The sequence below is a fragment of the Aspergillus lucknowensis genome (genome assembly GCF_044049455.1).
Source record: "Aspergillus lucknowensis strain CBS 449.75 chromosome Unknown BJX67scaffold_8, whole genome shotgun sequence".
NCBI lineage: Eukaryota > Fungi > Ascomycota > Eurotiomycetes > Eurotiales > Aspergillaceae > Aspergillus > Aspergillus lucknowensis.
Window position 1 is genome coordinate 26,998 of NW_027263552.1, and position 18,372 is coordinate 45,369.

Below are 18,372 nucleotides of genomic sequence, written 5' to 3' on the forward strand. Positions count from 1 at the left end.
GTTGATTGAACTCTCCATCATGTCTCAACACAGTTTATTTGAAGACTATTCGACCAATATACTTTTACCCACATTGATAGAAATCAATCCATACTCACTATTCCCAACTTCTGATTCTCCGCCTTGCTCCTCTGACTCCATTCAGGTGCCTCATCTTCCCCCGCCTCCTCCCGCGCATCACCCTCCTCCTTGGTCTGGTGCACAGTCCTCGGGTCATGCTCGGCCGGAGAATAGATAGTAACCACCTCGAGCGGGACGCTACCCACATTGAGAAACTGGTGCTGCGTACCAGCGGGGACGATCACAACGTCTCCTCGCTTAACATCTTGTTCTTTCCCTGCTACGATCGCACGGCCGTTCCCGTGCGTAAAGAGGAGAATTTGATCGACGGAGTGTTTCTATCACCCGTTAGTCTCGGTGACAATTACCCCATCCCTTCAAAAAGGTTCGCAAGCATACCTCGTCGCCAATTTCTCCGTTCACAGGTACTTCCATTGCCACGAACTGCGAGTAGAGACCTGTATGGATGACCTTGCGGAAGACGCCGAATTGCCGGTTTGCGGAGAGGATCCCCGGGAGATAGATCATTTCGTTTGGTGGCGGATTGCTAGCCATCCTGTAGCCCTGGAGTTTGAATGAAGATGAAGATGAATATCTGCGCTTTGGATATGAGTCGTTGGCCCCGTATCGAATGGATTGTCGATATATCCCGGCAATGGGGGGAATTTTGCCCACTTGTTTAAATATGGCGAGTCTACTCATCATGGAGGCGATTTGATTTGTGATGTTCTCGGGCTCGGCCATGGTTCTTTATGCTGGAATGCCGAAGCCGATTTGCCATCAGACACGGGGTCTGGCCGGTCGGAGGCCCGGCTGTGACGTCGGACTGCAGTCATGGATAGCCTCGCCATCGCGTTCATTCGGCAACAGCTAAAGACGTGTCACGCCTTGACGCTGAACGGAGTCCAGGGTCGTCGCTATATTTATCATCCCATACACCTGGGTCATCCATAAGGTAGCTTAATGAGTAAATAAGTAGTCAGCCACGGTGTGGACCGATCACATCAGCAAGGCGATTCTCCAACAAGTAGGGCTCGTCTGATCTAGCCGGCACATTATGACAGCGCGGATTGTTTGAAATGACTCTGGCGTTCTCTGTATGAAGGAGTCCCCTGCCCCTTCACACTGAGCAGCAATATCTTCCGCACCCACATCATGAGCTAGTTAATCAGCGTATAAAGTTCGAATTGTTGGCAATGTTGGCACCGAGCAGAACTCCTCTCAGACGTTTGCCCAAAATTATTCGAGAGGGCAGTCCGAGAGTTGCAGGAAATGATACTCCGTTTCGCCTTTGTATACACATCGCCAGAGCACCGCTAAGGACCCTGCTCCCACTGCGCAGCTGTGTGTAGTGCCATTGATTCCCACTCTCATCAAGTAGCCGCCTCGTCCGTCCTCCAGGTATACCACATTCGATTCCCTTATCAACAACTATCCCCGAACAACGTCGAGCAGTGGGTCCAGTGGAGAGTCACAGCCCTTCGGTGAATAATGGAAACTCGAGCTCGGTCTCTCTTCAATCTGAGATTTCAGAACTCGAAGTGAACTCTTGCCAAACGCCGCGACATTTTCACCGACAACACACCCGACACGCTTTAACGGAGCACGGTCATCCGAGATAGAGGATCCTGGGCTTTGGACCCCGGCCAACGTATGTTTGAGCAACCAATAGTCTCGGTATCTTGGAGCTCTTGGACCACCTCGGAGGTGGGAACTGGCGCATCATCCTCAATGGAATGTTGCTGCAGGATCGCTTGCATCGTAGTCCCGCGCAGTTTACATAGGAAGATCGCGCCACATGCTCGTGCACTATATTCGATGAGGGCCCAATGGATCCCGTATCCGCCCCTACCCTTGATCGCCTGGGACGTGGGTTTGTTCAACCAGAACAAAAGACAGCTGGGTTGCTGAACCTCCGTTTAATGGCTGCTGAAAGTGTGGAGCCCATGCAGAGCAGCCGACGAATTTCAGGGCAAGAGCAGGAAGAATGGGTGTGGCCTCAGGCCTGCCGGTCTCAGAGCAACGGCTTCACATTCTTGGAGCACTCCACCCTCTTCTTTGGATTGCCGTTTGGTCGTGTTCCACCATCAGCGGGATGACGTCGTGCCCATCTGCAAACGGCGACGCCACCAATAACACCAAAAGCGACCCAGTATCTTTAATTTCATGGTGAACCGAAGTTGGAGATGGATCGGCCTTGAATTCCGATTCGTTCCTGACGCGTTCTCGTCAGTGTCAGGGAAATCGCCTCAGTGAACCGAACGTCGGTCAGGAGAGGCTCGTTGACCCCTCCAGGGGCAGGCCCTAGCCGCATCGTTCTTCCGACACAGGTTTGGTCGTATTGTGAGTGAAACCCAGCATTGGACGAAGGCTTGATTCAACTCGTCAGACAACCCAAACAAAAGTGGGTCCCTGTCGCCGTCTGCAGCAACGCTGTCGAGGAATCACAGGCCGATGCCGAGGGGATGGAGGGGAGGCCAAAGAGAAGACGGCAAGAGGCCGTGGTGGCTCTTTCAGGCACACCAATAATTATTATTGCCTCAGGTTCAGCAGCACATCATCCGGAAAATCAAAAGCTTCACCTTCTCTCAACCCCTCCTTTCCTCTCCTTTCTGGTTTCCGTTTGATCCCTCGCCTCCCTCGAAATATCGCTTTAACCTTCGCGCAGCTGTCAATCCTCCAGCTCGGCTCCAGATTTCAAGTCTCCTCCCCCGCGCTCTGTTGCTGATCGGGTGGTCCACTGTGGGTGTGAAGCCCCAGCAGCAAGCAGACACCCAAGTACACACCATCGGGGGAGGTGGATTCGCTGCATCCAACGATGTCACTCGAGGACCAGACCCAGCAGCGCTGCAAAATGTTGCTCGTCCTCATCCCATGCATGCTCCACTCCCGACCCGAGGGTCAGAAAAAGTCGCATTCCACCGTTTCTGGCATGATTGGCTCCGAAATACAGCGCCCTTTTTCAGAAGGATTGGCGAAAGGGGGCGAACATGGCGATATAAAGGCCGTTGCCACCTCCCGCCATTCAGTATGAGAATCTTCCGAGTTCTCGTTTGATCTGCTTCAAAACATTCCATCCCCATATCAGTCCCGTCCGCGATCTGCACTTATCGATATCTCCGCAATGATTGCCAAAACAGAGCCATGTGTTGAGGCCAACTCTGGTGCTCCAGTAGCCCAGTTCCTTCCTGAAATATATAAAGAATCCCTCGACGAGAAGGTCATCCTCATTGTCGGTGGCGCCAACGGCATCGGTGCCAGTCTCGTTGGGCTTTGCTGCCAAAACGGTGCCTACGTATCCATCGGAGACATCGATGCTGTTCGTGGGGACTACGTTGCAAGCAAATGCATTGAACACTGGCCTGTTCACTCTGATCCCGCTCTTCCTCCCAAGCCACCCCGGGCGGCATTCCAACGCACAGATGTGACGGACTACCAGTCCGTCCTGGATCTCTTCGACAACACTTTCAACAAATACAAGCGCATCGATCACGTTGTTGTCACTGCGGGAAGCACAGAGACCGAAGAGCCCTGGTTCGATCACGCCTTGAACCTGACAGAAATTCGCAAGGTAAATTATTGTCCAAGCATGTCGTTGTCAGCACGAGTTCTAACATGATATCAGCCGCCTTCTAGCAGGGACATTGATGTCAACCTTATTGGTACTCTCTACGTCACCCGTATCGCCAGCGTCTACCTTCGCCACAACCGCGGTCCAGGTGTAGACCGATCTATTCTCCTTTTCTCCTGCTCCGCAGGCTTCAAGGAAACACCTGGAGTATCTGTCTATCAGGCCTCCAAGCACGGCGTTCAGGGTCTCATGCGATCCCTGCGCGCCAACTTTTCCTCTCCCTACAAGCACAGCATCCGCATCAACACGATCTGCCCTTGGATGACACTAACGGGCAACTCCTTCCCTAAGAGCGTTGAAGACCGGTGGACGAAGGAAGGTTTACCCTTGAGCACGCCGCTTGACGTGGCTCAGGTTTCCGCCGGTGTCCTATGCGACCAATCCCTTAACGGCGCTTCGATGTTTGTTGCCGGCACCCGTGCCTGGGAGATCGAAGGCAACATGGAGCGCTTGGAGTCCCAGTGGCTCGGTGAAGAACCTTCCCAAACCCTAGCGCAGGGACAAAAAGTTCTTCAGGAGGCGCTCGCTGCCTAAGTCCGCAGGCCTACGCTATGCGGCAGCAACTCCGACTTTCGATATTTCATTGATACCCACCCACCTCAACTTTTCATCAGCACCCTGAGGCAACTTCAAATTCTTTTGACGACTATTCATGACACAAAACATAAACTAGAATGGATACATGACTGTGGTTTTAGATTAGATTATGCCATCCGCCCATACACAGATTCTATATCTCTGCTTGTATATTCTATTTCGTCACAATCTACGTCTCCGCGATTCGACGATCTAATTTTCTGTGTAAATTCAATCCCCGGAATTTGCCCTCGGTAGTTGATTAAATCCCTCCCCATGCCTGAGCTACCCTTTTATCTCAAGTCCCAGTGCCCAAGTTCCAACTCCGACATCAGACTTGAATATCACGCTACGCGCGGCAACGTGAGGACAGAATACGCCAGAGCAAATCCACCCGCAGCCCTAGATTCAGGAATGTGCTTCATGCCGGTCATTGTCGTTGAGTCTACTCTTCCACCTTGGCCTAATTTACGTACGATCAGATCGCTTTACTTATAACACTCCCCAGAAGTCGAGTGCAGCGGCGTAAAGTGAACATAAGACATATAGTGTATCTTCACACGTAACAACAACTGGGTGCCCAGGTAACAGTTTCCAAAGACAATCCCCTACCCCAAATTCCGAAGGGGCCACCTCGGTTTCGGAGGCCGACGTATACATCTAACCACCATAGGCGGAGGGTAACTTAAGGACTCGAGGCTATCGGTTTGCTCTTTCGTCTCTTGTTCGAGTGCTTCAAACTATAAATCATGATCAATCTCAAAACTCACCGCGTCTGGTTTGACCCAGAAGACCTCATCAAACGGAGAGACTCACATCAAACTCCCGGAATAGCGCAATAACGGCCTTCTTGAGCTCCAACCACACGGCCTGAAACTCTGGACAGCGCTCTATACAAACATTGAACGGCAATAGCCCCTCTTTCATCAATTCCCGCCGCTGTCGGTCGAATACAAACCACCGTGCCGGGCGAAATTGAGCCACCGCCTCGCCGTAGATGGAGGGTCTCCCTAGCACAACGTGCGGGTGCCACAACACGGTTGTTCCACGTGGGATGTGCATACTCGAGATATCAAGGGCCCCAGTTATAAGTTGGATCTCGGGTTGGCCATTGAGTATTACGTGTCTCATCGTCTCATTCAAGACGGCGTCAAAGTAGTATAGGCCCACTAGGTCTCTCCAGTAGGGATGTGTGTACCTATCCCAAAATCGTGGCGCATTATCGATCTCTCTTCGGACCCCAGAGAGGACTCTGGGGTTGTGTAGGATGAAGTAGAAACTAGCGACGAAGGTCCTCACCATTATCTCGATACCAGCCACCTGGACAGAAGATTTATCGCGGACTCCTTCGCCAGGAGCATCCTCGGCACCTGAGACAGTGTGATCGCTGCCATGGTTCTCAGGGTGTGATGTGTCCCGCCCAAGACGAGAGAAAGAGAGGCGTTCCCTCTTCAGGATCGATACCGGTCCACGTAATAACTGCTCTTCTAGAGTTGCGAACAGCGACGAACAGGCCTGGGCTTCGGGTACGGAACTGGTTTGCAAGTGAGCTGAACCATCAATGAGAAGTCGGGAGGTGAATTCCTCTGCGAAAAACCGCAGCAACCCTGTCAGCTCGATAGTCGTATGTCGTTCTATTGTCCCGATGATATTCCACAGAGCTTCGTCAATATCACCCTGGCCCACGACCTCTCGACGACCCGGCAGCTGTCCTTGAGAAACGTCTTGGCTCGGCGAGCCTAACTACGTGCTAGTCAGCGGACTCTATCCCGATACTATCCCCAAGCGAGCACAGTTCCGGGTGAGACCAACCTCTTCCGCAAGCTTTCTCGTGTAAACACTCGCGATATCTCGAATACTGCGAATGCTGACATGATTCGGCGCCAGGCGCACAACGTCTCCATACTTCTCATGTAACTCCGTCAGATGTTGGCCATCTTCAAAAGACCGTTGCGCGTTCATTCTCCAGAGGTTCGAAACAGCAGCAAGGAAGGGGCCCGGGACCAACTTCAGGCGCGAATAGCTGAAGAACAGGTGGAGGGCCCCAGCCACCAGAGCCAACACGAGAGCAATTGCACACGCGGCCATGGCTAAGGCGTGAGGGGTTCGCAGTCGAAATCAGCTCCGACCGAGTCGGGCACCATACATGATTATTATTCCGGTTGACGACCGGGTAACCCGTTAACGGTAATTGTCACCTCGCAAATTGGTGAGTTATACCGGCCGCGGTCGATCCCGAGTTGGGGACCCGGAGGGACCCGACTGACCCGATGACGCCTGGGCCTTGGGCACCATCAGCATCAGCTTGTCAACTGCATGCGCTCCGAGAACTGACTGCGCTTCTGCTGCGGACTCTGATGCAACCCCGCATATGGGATGACCTGGGACCAGCCTGGATAAAATTCCCAAGCATCCTTTGTCCAATGGGTCGTCCGGGTTCCAGGCTTTGAGCCAGGTCTCAGTCATACATCGCCTACTTCTATCGCTTCCAGAAATTGAGAAACTCGAGCTGAAACCAGCAGAGCCCAGCATGGCCGATTCCCAGCAGCGCACAGGGCAGGCAAAAAGGCGCGGCCAGGCTAGAAGCTCCAGCACCACAGCAAAGACCATCATCCGAAGGTAAGCCAATTACGGGCTTGAGACATGCCCTAAGAAATTTCCCCAGACTGGGCTGGGGGTCGAGATCTCGAATGCTTAACTGCAAGTCGCGCAAGCTGGCTCACCTCACTGGTGGCAGACGTCTTGAAGCTCTTTCTGTTAGGGTACATCGCAGCAAAAAATATACAGAGCTCGTTTTACAGCATAACCCGGACTATGTGGATGAGCGTAACAAGCATGGCCTCCCACATCCAGAGACTCCCTGGGGTCCTTGGGCTCAGGGAGTGAGGTATCCGGGTCAAAGCATGGGGGCGTTCCTCATTGCGCGTTGGGACTGGCAAGAGGAAGAGCTCACCGTGTTCTCCAGCAACCTGCCGCAGAATGCGAAAGGGGATGCCTAGAAAAACTCTTGCCTCGGATCCATGCTCGAAGCCAACAATCGCAGGCAACGAAAGAGGTGATATAAGCGATGACATAATCGGCGTCAGAATCACATGCCAAGGTGCCCCCAAGACGCACCGCAAAAACGCCAAGAAATCAGATGAATCAAAAATAAGCCCGCAGCTCTTTTTGTCCCGTTCAAAGGCCCTGATTCTTCCATGGAACAGTGGACCTCGAAGCTGGGATATGCTCTCTCTGACAAGCCATGCAGGCGGCCGACCTGTCATCATGCCACTTTTTCTCCCTCGATCCGGCTGATTCTTGCGCTGCAAGCCTCGTGTCTCCCTGCGTCCGCGTCCAACCTGGCTATGCCTTGACCATTCCTTACCCCGCTGACAGGAGCAGTCACCGGTAACATTGAATGTGTCAACCTGCCACCAGGCAGGTTCCAAACACCTCCCCCTTCCGCGCAGTACCTGGGTGCTCTGTTCCCTCCCTTGACTCAACCCACTTCTCCCGGTTTTCGTCACGTCGCCATGGGCAAGCCTCCTGCAGCAATATTCATTGCTCGGTACGGCGTCTCACCGACTCTGGGAAGCATTGACCAGACTGACAAGTTATTACCTCAGGCACGGAGCCCGTCTCGATGCTGCCAACAAAGAGTGGCACCTGACCTCTGCGACCCCTTATGATCCTCCTCTGTCGTACGGCGGTTGGCTTCAGTCGCGCGCCCTGGGGGCACGAATCATCAGTGAGCTTCGTTCGTTAGAGCACCAACCGGATCGCTCTGCACAAGGGGCTCAGGACCCCAAGACACAGCCCCATCGCCTCCAAGAGCGAAAGCAGAAGCGCAGGATCATCATACATACCTCTCCTTTTCTTCGTTGCGTCCAAACCGCCATTGCGATCAGCTCTGGAATAAGTCAGAACCATCCCGGGATCGATTCCCCTCACCCAGCGCGTATTCCCCGTTTGGACCAGTCGGGCACTGCGACAACTCTTCCCCAGCCAATAAGCAGCCCGCGGTCCGCACCTCCTCAAGGTAACCACCGGTGTCTTCTCCGCGTCGACGCGTGTCTTGGAGAATGGCTGAGCCCCAACTATTTTGAAAACATCACCCCTCCTCCGAAATCGGAGCGAATGGTCACCACCGCAAAGACTGAGTTGCTGCGCCGCGATAGAAGTGTCATCCCCTCAGCAGACACCCAAAATACACCATCCGTCGGCCATTTCCCGGGCGGTTGGAGTAACACCGTTACTAACCCGGTTGAGACGGGCAGCAGTGAAGTTGATCAGGCATCGACCATGGCCAACGGAACAGGGCAAAGGAATCGCGCTGGTAGTTATGATTCCTTCGGGTCAGGGGGTACAGGATGGGGTCGAAAAATACTGAAGATCAACACGGACCTTCCTTCAGAACCCGATACAGCGTATACACCTCCTATTCCAAGCTACGCGATATCAACTTCCAGCCCTATTCCGGATGGGTACGTAACGCATGCCCGCGACGCTTGTGTTTCAGTGGACTATCAGTGGGACAGCATGCGTGAGCCGCAAAACTGGGGCACCGGGGGTGAGTATGGTGAGGAATGGAGTACAATGCATAGCCGGTTTAAAACTGGGCTCGAACGGATGATATCATGGTACCAGGACGATGATTCTTCAACGGCGCCTCCACGTCGTCGGTCACGCTCACAACTGCGATTCTTGGACCAAGATGAGGCAGAAGACTCGGCCGTCAACACCATATTGATACTCGTGACCCATGGGGCGGGTTGCAATGCATTAATTGGCGCCATTTCGGGAGGGCCTGCGCTGGTGGACGTCAATACAGCCTCCCTTACCCTCGCTGTCCGCAAAGATTGCTTGAATAATACTACTCAAGATGGCGAAGAGGGAAAGCAGCACGACTCATTGACGAAGTCAAACGGTTTCGAGAATTATCAACTGGTAGAAGTAGCGTCAACAGACCATCTGCGACCTGGAACAAGTCCAAGTACTTCGGCTCGCTCCTCCTCCATAAGCAGTCTTCCGTCTCCATCCATCCCCTCGTACCGTCACCGTTTGGCGTCTCGAGCGTCATTCTCGTCCGGGCCCACTACCCTTGGACCGTCGCTAAAATCGAGCACGGGCTTTCAATCCTGGACGACGCCCCGAGCGTCCTCGGGGCTTTGGAATTCTGTTTCCGGCGGCCGCGAAACAGCGGAGGATCTTGTACCCAACTTTGGCAGCCCGCTCTCTGCATCATCGTCTCCCCTAGTCAGTGGCAGCGCCGATATCACATCAACGCCACAATCCAGTAGGCCTGACCTTGCAGGGCAAATTCCACAACGGACCCAGTCCCAACGCGGTCTCTGGGGGAGCGTCCCGCCGAACAGGGAGCGACAGGCTACCTCGAACCGACGCTGGACAGTGGCTGAGAGACCACTATGACAGCAGTGTATATGCTCTTAATGCTCTTCTGTCATTGATATACGATTTCTTCTAGTGCAGCCACTTTCAGCAAGGCATTATTTCCATAGCTTGACGACATTTACGTGTGACGACTGGGCATTACTTGACATTTTGAAAAAAAATTGGGGGTCTAGGGTTATGGTCTCAACTCACGATATGTACAATAACAGTTTCCAGGAGGAATATATGAGCTATAGGAGTGTTTGCTAGTGTTAAATAGTGATTAGTTAACTACAAAATCCAGGTTCTGGGATCTGTGAAAGGCCTCTGGTCCGAATCAGGAGATTATCAGAAAGAGATGGACAAAGTGTGGGAGACTCGGTCAAGAAGTTCCGGTCGATCCTCCGCAATTGCCGATCTCTGATTGGCGGCTGGAGGCCTGAGTGCCTGGGTGCCTGACAGCAAGTCCTCCCGCCCAAGCTCAACAAAAAGGCTCAGCCGAGCCATCTTGTCCTCCTCTTTCTTTCATCCCCGCCAGGTTCGTCCTCTCTATCCGAGCTTCATCAGATATATAGAGAGCCAATATGCCTTCCATTGAGAATGATGGCCTCACAGTGACCTATTCCTCTGAAAGAACAGGAATACCTGACCTGCGTCTCCTCCACTACAATGACGTGTATCATGTCGAGTATGCCAATGTCCAAGTATCCTCGCGCCTGCCGTCTTGAAGGACGGGGCTAATGTAGTTCGGAAAGATCAGGATCTGCCGAGCCGGTAGGCGGAGCTCCCCGTTTCCAGTCCGTCGTGAACCACTATCGATCGCACCCCAGCTTCGACGGACACCCCAACCTCCTCACGTTCTTCTCCGGCGACGCATTCAACCCAAGTCTCGAGAGCACCGTAACCAAGGGCAGGCACATGGTACCCTTTTTGAACAGGGCAGGAACAGATGTAGCCTGTGTTGGGGTACGTGCGTCGCCGTGACTCTTGCCAATCCGAGTGAGAGCGGCCATGCGGGGTAATATGATCTGACTATGAATAGAATCACGACCTTGACTTTGGCGTCGCGCAGTTTCGTCATTTACGTGGCCAATGCCAGTTCCCCTGGCTTTTGGCCAACGTTCTAGATCCAGCATTGGGAGAGGACGTTCCAATTGGCAACTGCGATAAGACATGTCTACTAACATCCTCAAACGGAGTCAAGGTTGGCGTGATCGGTCTTGGAGAACGCGAATGGTGAGTTCTGACAGGCTTATCTTGTTATTGAGCCACGGCTCACTTACGACTCCCTGAAGGTTAGGAACCATCAACTCTCTCCCCCCGGATCTCGTGTACAAGTCTGCTTCCAAGACCGCCATTGAACTTGTCCCTCGACTGCGAGAGCAAGGAGCGGAGATCATTGTGGCGGTCACGCACCAGCGTGAACCAAATGATAACAAACTGGCCGAGAATATTCCGTACGGTTTGATAGACATTATTCTTGGGGGTCATGACCATTATTACAACCATACACTCATCAACGGCGTTCATGTGTTACGGTCGGGCACCGATTTCAAACAACTGAGTTATATTGAAGCTTTCAGGAGAAGGGATGGCCCAGGGTGGGATTTCAACATCATCCGAAGGGATATACTCCGATCCATTCCCGAAGACCCATCAAGTGTCGCACTTGTCGCCAAGCTGACCTCGAGCCTCAAGGCTAAGCTGGACAAGCCTATCGGCTATACCGTTCGTCCGCTGGATGGACGCTTCTCTACCGTACGTGCCATGGAATCTAATTTGGGGAACTTTGCTTGTGATCTTATGCGGTTCTATTACCGCGCGGACTGCGCGATGATGGCCGGAGGCACCATCCGTGGCGACCAGATTTACCCCCCGGGTGTCCTCCGGCTAAGAGATATCCTGAACTGCTTTCCCTTCGAAGACCCTGTGGTTCTACTTCGCCTGAAGGGCAAGGCTCTCCTAGGCGCTCTAGAAAACGGTGTCAGCCAACTTCCAGCTTTGGAAGGCCGATTTACTCAGGTATCGAACATCACGTTCAGTTTCAACCCGTCGGCGCCTCCCGGTTCGCGCATTAACTGGGCCAAGGTAGGCGATTACCCGGTTGATTCCGAACAGAGCTATACTTTGGCTACACGAGGGTATATGGCGCGAGGGAAGGACGGCTTTACTTCCCTTCTGGTTCAATCCGAGGGTGGGGAGGTGGAAGAGATTGTCGATGAAGAAAGTGGAACGCTCATCAGTACTCTGATGCGCCAGTACTTCCTCAGCCTTAAAGTCATGGGCAGATGGCAACACTTGGGCAAGAGCATGACCCGGCATTGGGCAGAAGTGCAGAAAAATATGCAAAACAATGGCTTCCTGAAACCGCCTTCCGCGCTCCCATCCCCAGAGCAGGAGAAGGCATCCAGCCGGCCACAGCGTCCACCACTCAACCGAAAAACGAAATACTACTACGGTCGTTTCGCTGAGCCTGAGACCACCAGCGAAGAAAGCGGCGAGCCAGGCATTGACGAGTCCGTGGACTCAGATTCCGACTCAGACCCGGAGATTCTCATTTCCCCAAAACCAATCACCAACTATGTGACTCTTCCAGCGCGGTCGGCCGAGGATGAGGAACATCGGCTACGGCTCGCGCGGTGGGCGACACGCCGGTGGATGCACCGGACAGGGATACACTCCACTGTCGATGATACGAACGAGGATCCCTTCACGCCCGCGTGGACACCAGGAATCGCGCCTCGGCTTGAGGGGAGAATTATCATTGAGGCGAGTGCGTGACCGTTGCGCGAAGCCACGAGTTATGACGCTATGAAATTCACATGTTTGTTTCCGGAATACTCCTCTTCATCTTTCCCTGTCTATAGAAAAGCTGGTTGGTGTGGATAGCAGGACAGACGGATATCATCATGAACTAGAATATGGTCTATATACAGTTATAAGAATCGAAATTTCCATAACTGCATTTGAGTATAACTTGTTTCTTTGCAAGCAACCCGTTAAAATTACTGTACTCCGACCGGCCGCGCTCCGGATAAATTCACCACCCTCCCTCCCCCTCCTAGCGCCACAGAACCCGCCATAGTCGAGGGCGGCTGAACCCAACCCGGCACACCCGTGTCTTCAGATTCACGCGCATGAATCGTCTGCCAAATATTCGGAAACCCGGTGGGCAAAGCACCCCGCAGTCGCGCACCGGGGATAGCAAGTCGAGGATTCCGATGCGTAAGGTACCCACGCATGAGGCCCTGGGTGAGAAGCGAGGCTAGGATAGATTCAATTTCGCGCATAAGTGGTGAGGGTCCGTTGGTGTCTTGGTCGGGTTCGTAGGCGTATGGGTCTATTTCATATTGGCTGTAGTCCGGGTTGGGTGTTCCGTCGACGAGGGTTCGAGCAGGATTAGATTGCCACTGCCCCATTGCGTCGAAGAAGCCGTCGGGGCAGAGATAGTCGGAATATTTTGAGATCAGGGATATATTCGGAGAACCGTTGGCAGCAGGCGGTCCGTCAAGGGAGTAGAAGTCCGGGTCTTTGCCAATGGACACAGTCTGAGATCCAAATCGGCTCTTATCTGCTGAAGCGTTTGGAGTCGCCCCGAACGGAGACACAGCTGAGAGAGATGATTGTGAGGAATGCCGCGATTGTAGCCACCGCACGGCAGCTTCAAGTTTACTGAGATACAGGAACGGGGGGGGGCCACGCTGAGCTTGACCTTGGGTATCGGCATGAAACCCCCCGTGGATGAAAACCTTTCGTGCAAGAGACCGCCATACGAATATCTCACATCGATTTCGCAGGGGGAGAAGGATTCCCTTGCGCGCGAACCATTCTGTCGTCGGGGAATTCGTGGTAAGGTGCTCTCGGAACGCAATGTAGTCGCCACGGGTAATGAGTTGGCAGACCGGGACGAATTTATCAGCTAATCCCTCAGACTCTGGGCGCTGTAGTAGCGCCATGGATGGAAAGCGTCCGAGGATGATGTTGCAAGTTATGAGGTACGTGAGGATGAGCCGCTTCTGGTTGATAGCTTGACGATGGCACTGGTCGTAAGCAGCCTGTAGCGCAATTTGAGCCGGGAAAAACAGGTTGTTGGAGAGCAGATATCGTCCGAGGTAATAAAGATACGTGACCCTCTGAGAAGCAGGAAAGTGTTTGAGAGGCGGAGACTGAGCAGTAATACTCGCGAACATTTGCTCCGCGTTCCTTAGTTTACCGCACTGAAAACAGTGTCAGTTACCTGTCGCTCATCAGTCATGTCACGCCTGCCACATACCTGAAAAAGCAGCTTTAAGCATAGGTTAGCCATGAGATATATCCCAGCCCGTTTACCCTCGGGCTTCCCGTGGACTCCAGGTGTTCCACTACGATCAGTAAGGCACTTAATGAATGCTTCTCGGACTACATTCGCAGACTTCTCCACTAATGTGACCTTTTCTGTGCTCTCATCCTGATCGGGACCACCCTCGATTCTCAATAAATGCGCGACAAGTTCGGGTCGGCGATCCAAGCCCATAGCGAGCTTTGCAAGTACTTTGGATAGGTAGAGTACGGTGGGCAGGACTACAACGCCGAATTGGCCGTCACCGAGCGCTATTACGCATTGGCTAAATGTAACAGTAGGAGCATAAGTCAGCTATTATTCATATGATGGATACAAGTTCCAAATAGAGAGCTCACTTCAACAGTGCCTTCAGCATGTCATACGTCTCGAGCAGATTCTCGATGTTCACGTCGCGTAGGAAAGAGAAGTAAAGCTTCATAAACGTTGGAAAGGCAGTCCATGCGCTCCCTCCTGCGGACTTAGGTACCAGCCCTTCACACCTCCGTAGCAAGTCTGCTTCTTTTGGCGATCCATTAGGGTACTGCTGTCGCAACTCATCTACCATCTGCGCGTACACGTCGGGTAGAGGGGGTTCGATCTGCAGGAAGTCTTGAAGTTTGGCGCCATCGCGATTCCTAACTATCTCAGCCAGGCCAGTGAAAAACCTATCAAGAACAGAGCCTCCCTGGAAAGACATTGTCATCCGTAGGAGGCCGAGTATGGGCTGAAAATAAAAGGTGGCCGCCAGAAACGTGCGAATGTCATCAGAGATGTGATCTCGCGCGGATCGTCGAAACAACGCGGCCTAGGGGAGGCAGGACATATTCGTGGCCTATACGACGTCGGGATATTCCATACACATAATCGCAGGGCCAATTGACGAATTGAGAGTGGATCAGAAGAGAGATGAGCGAAGGACCAGAGAAGGACTGTCGACAGTCGAGGGTCGAGCACCGAGATCGAAAAGCCTCCGCGTGAGAAGCGCTAGTCCTAATTCGGAAGATATACAAGGACGGGCGGGTGCACAGGCCGGGGTGGACCTTGGAAGCTTCACCAGTTATCACATGAAGATTAGGCAGGTCTCGACACGCTTGTTCAGCATGATTAGTATCCATCCTCGGATAAGTCCAGCGTCTAACGGTGTATAGATCTCAACTGAAAGCTATTGGCTCGAGTCGGGCTTTCATCCGAGGAAGATGACCGCCTCCTAGATATATAGCCATTGCATCGAGGGAGTCCATTATTAACAACACTTACGAACGCAGGCCCGGAACGTCCTCGACTTCATTTCTACCAAACTGATAATGCAATAGATTAGTTAACAGCTCCCAAAGAAGATTGTTCACTTGCTGTAGTCAACGTACTTGCATCGAGGCTCGAAACACATGATCCACCCATACGTCATCGTAGGAGAGCACTATCCATGGCTTCCGATCCCAGATCCTAATTGCCTTTTGCCGTACAAAAAGCCAAGCAGCTTGTCCTCTCATCTTTTGCTCTCATCCGATTCTTCAATTACAATTCTCCCTTGTCCGTACTGACAGTATTCTGCGACCTCTTTCTGGGCTTTATCCCCCAACCCCAAACTATATATCGCATGGGAAAACAACATGCCCGGCTCAAAACCTCAACCTTCTCTCGCAGCTTTTATTAGGCACCCATTTCTCCAGACATTCACCATCTTCTATGTACTCTTTCAGAACATCATTAACTGGATTTTTGCACCGGGGCCCCCTCCAACTGGTCCTATCGTCAACAACCTTCCGAAGAAGAGAGTAGCTGTGATCGGGACAGGATTGACAGGAGTATCCTCGGCAGCTCACTGTGTCGGCCATGGCTTCGATGTGCAATTGTTTGAAGCAAGACCGAAGGATAAAGGGCTAGGCGGTATCTGGAGTGTGAGTCTACCTTGATCGCCGCAGTGAAACGTTTACTTAATGGCAAGCAGAGGGTCAATTCTACCTCCTCGCTTCAGATACATAGTATCATGTACCGATTCCATCCGTCCGTGAGCTACGATACGGCATATCCAACGCAGGAAGAGGTACGAGACCAGATCATTGACTTGTGGAAGCGATATAAACTTGAGGATCGTACTGTGTTCGACACTCCGGTGAAGTCCGTCAAGCAAACCAGAACCGGCAAATGGATCATAAACGACGAGGAGGAGAAATGGGGACTTTTCGACGGAGTAGTTGCGTCTGTTGGAGTCTGCGGTGACCCTAAGATGCCCCTGCTGCCGGATCAGGAAAACTTCAAGGGTCAAATCTATCACTCGTCAGAGCTGGACGGGAAGAACGTCAAAGGCAAAAAGGTGCTCATCGTTGGCGGCGGTGCAAGTGCAATTGATGCCTTAGAGTTTGCTGTCAAGTCTGGTGCTTCTGAGATCGACGTCCTCTCGCGCTCCGATAAATGGATCATTCCGAGAAATGTTCTGGTTCAGTCCTTGCTGGCACTCAACATCTTCGGACAAGAGACATCCTTCTCTTGGGTCCCGGAAAGCCTTCTCCACAAGTTCTTCTACCGTGATTTGCAGGACATCGCTCCATCGGGTGGTTTATTCACACAGACTCCGATGGCGAATAGCGAGCTCTTCAATCAAATTCGCGAGGGAAAGGCTCGCTGGTTACGCGGTGATATTCTCTCTGTCAAGGAAGAGGGCATCTTATTCAATTTCCGATCCAAGGGAGTTCCAAAGGGTGGCCCAGGTCGTGAATCCGTCGTGCCAGGCGAGGTCATTATCATGGCGACTGGCTTCAAACGTCCTTCCCTTTCGTTTCTGCCAGAAGATGCATTTGACGAGCCATACGGTCCGCCCAGCTGGTATCTCCAAGTATTCCCTCCGATGTACCCGAGTATCTGCGCCAATAACAGTACTTACGTCAACGCCATCGGCACAGTCGGTAATATGCACATCGGTATATACACCAGGTTCCTGCTCATGTTCCTCGTCGACCCCCTCTCGCGCCCGACTGAAGGGCGTATGAAGACCTGGATTGACTTTACCCGCTTGATGAAACGCCTATCGCCTACCGCAGCGTTTGACTTCTTTACTTACGCAGAATTGGTTTACTGGTTCGTGTTTGTAATCCTGGTCAATCCGTTCAGGTGGAAGTGGGCGCCTTTTGTTCTATTCGGTATTGGACGGGGTTTACCAGCCCATATTGTGAAGCAGGAGGAAGCATTCCGCAACACACTAAGGAAGCAGCACTCTAACGTGTAGCTGGGCTCACCGAGTCAGATGGACGGGGAGACCGGGCCCACTAGCGACCTTCTCTCCATTGTGGAAATTCTAATGCGCTCTCATGCTCTCTAACATACCTACGTGGATCAGAACGTGATCCCTGAGAAATCGTGACCACGATTGTATGGACTACGCTATATAGAGAAACACATCAAATCGACAAATTGAAACACATGTTCTTTGGAACATCTCCCTCACGAAGCCTTCAAGTCCGGAACATGACTGTTTAACTCGCCAACAAGCCCTTCCCTCGCAGCGCGCGAGTGAGAATAGTTGAAATATCCCCTATCCTCCGCCCACATAATTGGCCACAGTGCGAACACTCCAACTACCGAGAACAAGCTTGCGAAGGTATGCCACATCATCACAAGAAAATGTCCTCCCAAAGGCATGACGAACTTGATAAACTCCGATGTCTGGTAAAGGTCTTCCTGCTTCCGGATGTAGTACCGCTCGTTGCCTTGCGTCGTAGAGGTTCGTTCTTCGCCAGGGTCCGTGGTCAGATCCAGAACGGTCGTCAGTGTCACCGGGGCAGCGTAGAACGGAACAAGCCAGATAGAGAAAATCTGGAATACGGTCACGTAGAGCTTTAGGTTTTCTTTGTCATATGCTACAGCATTCATTAGCGTTCCAATGTCCCTCGAAAGCCGGCCCATACCTGTCCTCTCCCCATGGGTAACGTACCAACAGACTGGATCTCTAGATCTATATGCGGTGACATAATCTTATACCACTGGAATATCTTCTTGACTGCCCACCGACTCCCACTGTAGCTCCAGACGCGACAGAAAGGGTGCACAAATTCGGCAGACGGTGTGAAGAATTGGTCGATGGCCGTCTCTTGGAGGGACGGAGGGGATTGAGTGAGGAGCCGGATGACTTTTGGAATCTCAGCGACTTGGAATTAACAGCAGGTTAGAAATCCAATCATGCTCCGGGGGGTGGTCTTTTGGCCTTTCGGACTGAGTATCCTTGAGAAGGTGGGATATGAAGTGATTGAGTGGTGCTTCCTGGAATTGAACGGACTCGGCCGGTCGAATTGGGAGAAGTTGATAATACTAACCTGGGTCTTCCATCTTGGACAATTGTAGCTTTTATTATGAGTTTGTTGGTGCTGCTGGTCAACTGGGCGCCGAGGTCCTGCTGTTTTAACGGGGAGAGTATCGG

General features: G+C 52.4%; 8 protein-coding genes across 8 annotated transcripts; 3 read left to right on the forward strand and 5 right to left on the reverse strand.

Annotated features, from left to right (window-relative positions):
- Positions 1–17: 17 nt before the first annotated feature.
- Positions 18–1,030, reverse strand: BJX67DRAFT_319104 (cupin domain-containing protein). Its single transcript, XM_071027294.1, has 2 exons — positions 460–1,030; positions 18–398 (listed from the first exon to the last, which is right to left on the reverse strand). Exons 1-2 carry the CDS (start codon positions 802–804, stop codon positions 84–86), a joined length of 660 nt encoding a protein of 219 aa, XP_070888642.1. The 5' UTR covers positions 805–1,030; the 3' UTR covers positions 18–83.
- A 1,987-nt stretch (positions 1,031–3,017) lies between these two features.
- Positions 3,018–4,310, forward strand: BJX67DRAFT_319110 (uncharacterized protein). The gene is made up of 2 exons (XM_071027295.1): positions 3,018–3,631; positions 3,686–4,310. The coding sequence occupies exons 1-2, from the start codon at positions 3,185–3,187 to the stop codon at positions 4,223–4,225; spliced, it is 987 nt and encodes a 328-aa protein (XP_070888643.1). The 5' UTR covers positions 3,018–3,184; the 3' UTR covers positions 4,226–4,310.
- A 605-nt stretch (positions 4,311–4,915) lies between these two features.
- On the reverse strand, positions 4,916–6,441 carry BJX67DRAFT_319122 (putative cytochrome P450 monooxygenase). Its single transcript, XM_071027296.1, has 2 exons — positions 6,080–6,441; positions 4,916–6,010 (listed from the first exon to the last, which is right to left on the reverse strand). Exons 1-2 carry the CDS (start codon positions 6,353–6,355, stop codon positions 5,066–5,068), a joined length of 1,221 nt encoding a protein of 406 aa, XP_070888644.1. The 5' UTR covers positions 6,356–6,441; the 3' UTR covers positions 4,916–5,065.
- A 1-nt stretch (position 6,442) lies between these two features.
- BJX67DRAFT_319140 (uncharacterized protein) lies at positions 6,443–6,971 on the reverse strand. The gene has a single exon (XM_071027297.1). It carries the CDS (start codon positions 6,878–6,880, stop codon positions 6,482–6,484), a length of 399 nt encoding a protein of 132 aa, XP_070888645.1. The 5' UTR covers positions 6,881–6,971; the 3' UTR covers positions 6,443–6,481.
- Positions 6,972–7,782: 811 nt separating this feature from the next.
- BJX67DRAFT_370528 (putative 5'-nucleotidase) lies at positions 7,783–12,421 on the forward strand (the record flags this gene model as incomplete). The annotated part of the gene is made up of 7 exons (XM_071030930.1): positions 7,783–7,817; positions 7,876–9,308; positions 10,133–10,178; positions 10,218–10,328; positions 10,396–10,606; positions 10,683–10,876; positions 10,936–12,421. The coding sequence occupies 7 exons, from the start codon at positions 7,783–7,785 to the stop codon at positions 12,419–12,421; spliced, it is 3,516 nt and encodes a 1,171-aa protein (XP_070888646.1).
- A 112-nt stretch (positions 12,422–12,533) lies between these two features.
- On the reverse strand, positions 12,534–14,885 carry BJX67DRAFT_319170 (uncharacterized protein). Its single transcript, XM_071027298.1, has 3 exons — positions 14,318–14,885; positions 13,914–14,244; positions 12,534–13,857 (listed from the first exon to the last, which is right to left on the reverse strand). The coding sequence occupies exons 1-3, from the start codon at positions 14,662–14,664 to the stop codon at positions 12,646–12,648; spliced, it is 1,890 nt and encodes a 629-aa protein (XP_070888647.1). The 5' UTR covers positions 14,665–14,885; the 3' UTR covers positions 12,534–12,645.
- A 522-nt stretch (positions 14,886–15,407) lies between these two features.
- On the forward strand, positions 15,408–17,292 carry BJX67DRAFT_319374 (uncharacterized protein). The gene is made up of 2 exons (XM_071027301.1): positions 15,408–15,859; positions 15,910–17,292. The coding sequence occupies exons 1-2, from the start codon at positions 15,572–15,574 to the stop codon at positions 17,182–17,184; spliced, it is 1,563 nt and encodes a 520-aa protein (XP_070888648.1). The 5' UTR covers positions 15,408–15,571; the 3' UTR covers positions 17,185–17,292.
- BJX67DRAFT_319312 (uncharacterized protein) lies at positions 17,292–18,366 on the reverse strand. Its single transcript, XM_071027299.1, has 3 exons — positions 18,269–18,366; positions 17,890–18,102; positions 17,292–17,815 (listed from the first exon to the last, which is right to left on the reverse strand). The coding sequence occupies exons 1-3, from the start codon at positions 18,279–18,281 to the stop codon at positions 17,400–17,402; spliced, it is 642 nt and encodes a 213-aa protein (XP_070888649.1). The 5' UTR covers positions 18,282–18,366; the 3' UTR covers positions 17,292–17,399.
- Positions 18,367–18,372: the final 6 nt, after the last annotated feature.

Bases quoted from the DNA above. Each gene is read 5' to 3' on its own strand.
- BJX67DRAFT_319104 (XM_071027294.1), bottom strand. From the start codon at position 804: ATGGCCGAGCCCGAGAACATCACAAATCAAATCGCCTCCATGATGAGT. The intron at 399-459 runs GTATGCTTGCGA...AACGGGTGATAG, and splicing joins ACGGAGAAATTGGCGACGAG to AAACACTCCGTCGATCAAAT.
- BJX67DRAFT_319110 (XM_071027295.1), top strand. From the start codon at position 3,185: ATGATTGCCAAAACAGAGCCATGTGTTGAGGCCAACTCTGGTGCTCCA. The intron at 3,632-3,685 runs GTAAATTATTGT...ACATGATATCAG, and splicing joins ACCTGACAGAAATTCGCAAG to CCGCCTTCTAGCAGGGACAT.
- BJX67DRAFT_319122 (XM_071027296.1), bottom strand. From the start codon at position 6,355: ATGGCCGCGTGTGCAATTGCTCTCGTGTTGGCTCTGGTGGCTGGGGCC. The intron at 6,011-6,079 runs GTTGGTCTCACC...ACTAGCACGTAG, and splicing joins CGAGAAAGCTTGCGGAAGAG to TTAGGCTCGCCGAGCCAAGA.
- BJX67DRAFT_319140 (XM_071027297.1), bottom strand. From the start codon at position 6,880: ATGATGGTCTTTGCTGTGGTGCTGGAGCTTCTAGCCTGGCCGCGCCTT.
- BJX67DRAFT_319170 (XM_071027298.1), bottom strand. From the start codon at position 14,664: ATGACAATGTCTTTCCAGGGAGGCTCTGTTCTTGATAGGTTTTTCACT. The intron at 14,245-14,317 runs GTGAGCTCTCTA...TGTTACATTTAG, and splicing joins ATGCTGAAGGCACTGTTGAA to CCAATGCGTAATAGCGCTCG. The intron at 13,858-13,913 runs GTATGTGGCAGG...CACTGTTTTCAG, and splicing joins GCTTAAAGCTGCTTTTTCAG to TGCGGTAAACTAAGGAACGC.
- BJX67DRAFT_319374 (XM_071027301.1), top strand. From the start codon at position 15,572: ATGCCCGGCTCAAAACCTCAACCTTCTCTCGCAGCTTTTATTAGGCAC. The intron at 15,860-15,909 runs GTGAGTCTACCT...AATGGCAAGCAG, and splicing joins GGCTAGGCGGTATCTGGAGT to AGGGTCAATTCTACCTCCTC.
- BJX67DRAFT_319312 (XM_071027299.1), bottom strand. The intron at 17,816-17,889 runs GTACGTTACCCA...TGAATGCTGTAG, and splicing joins TCTAGAGATCCAGTCTGTTG to CATATGACAAAGAAAACCTA.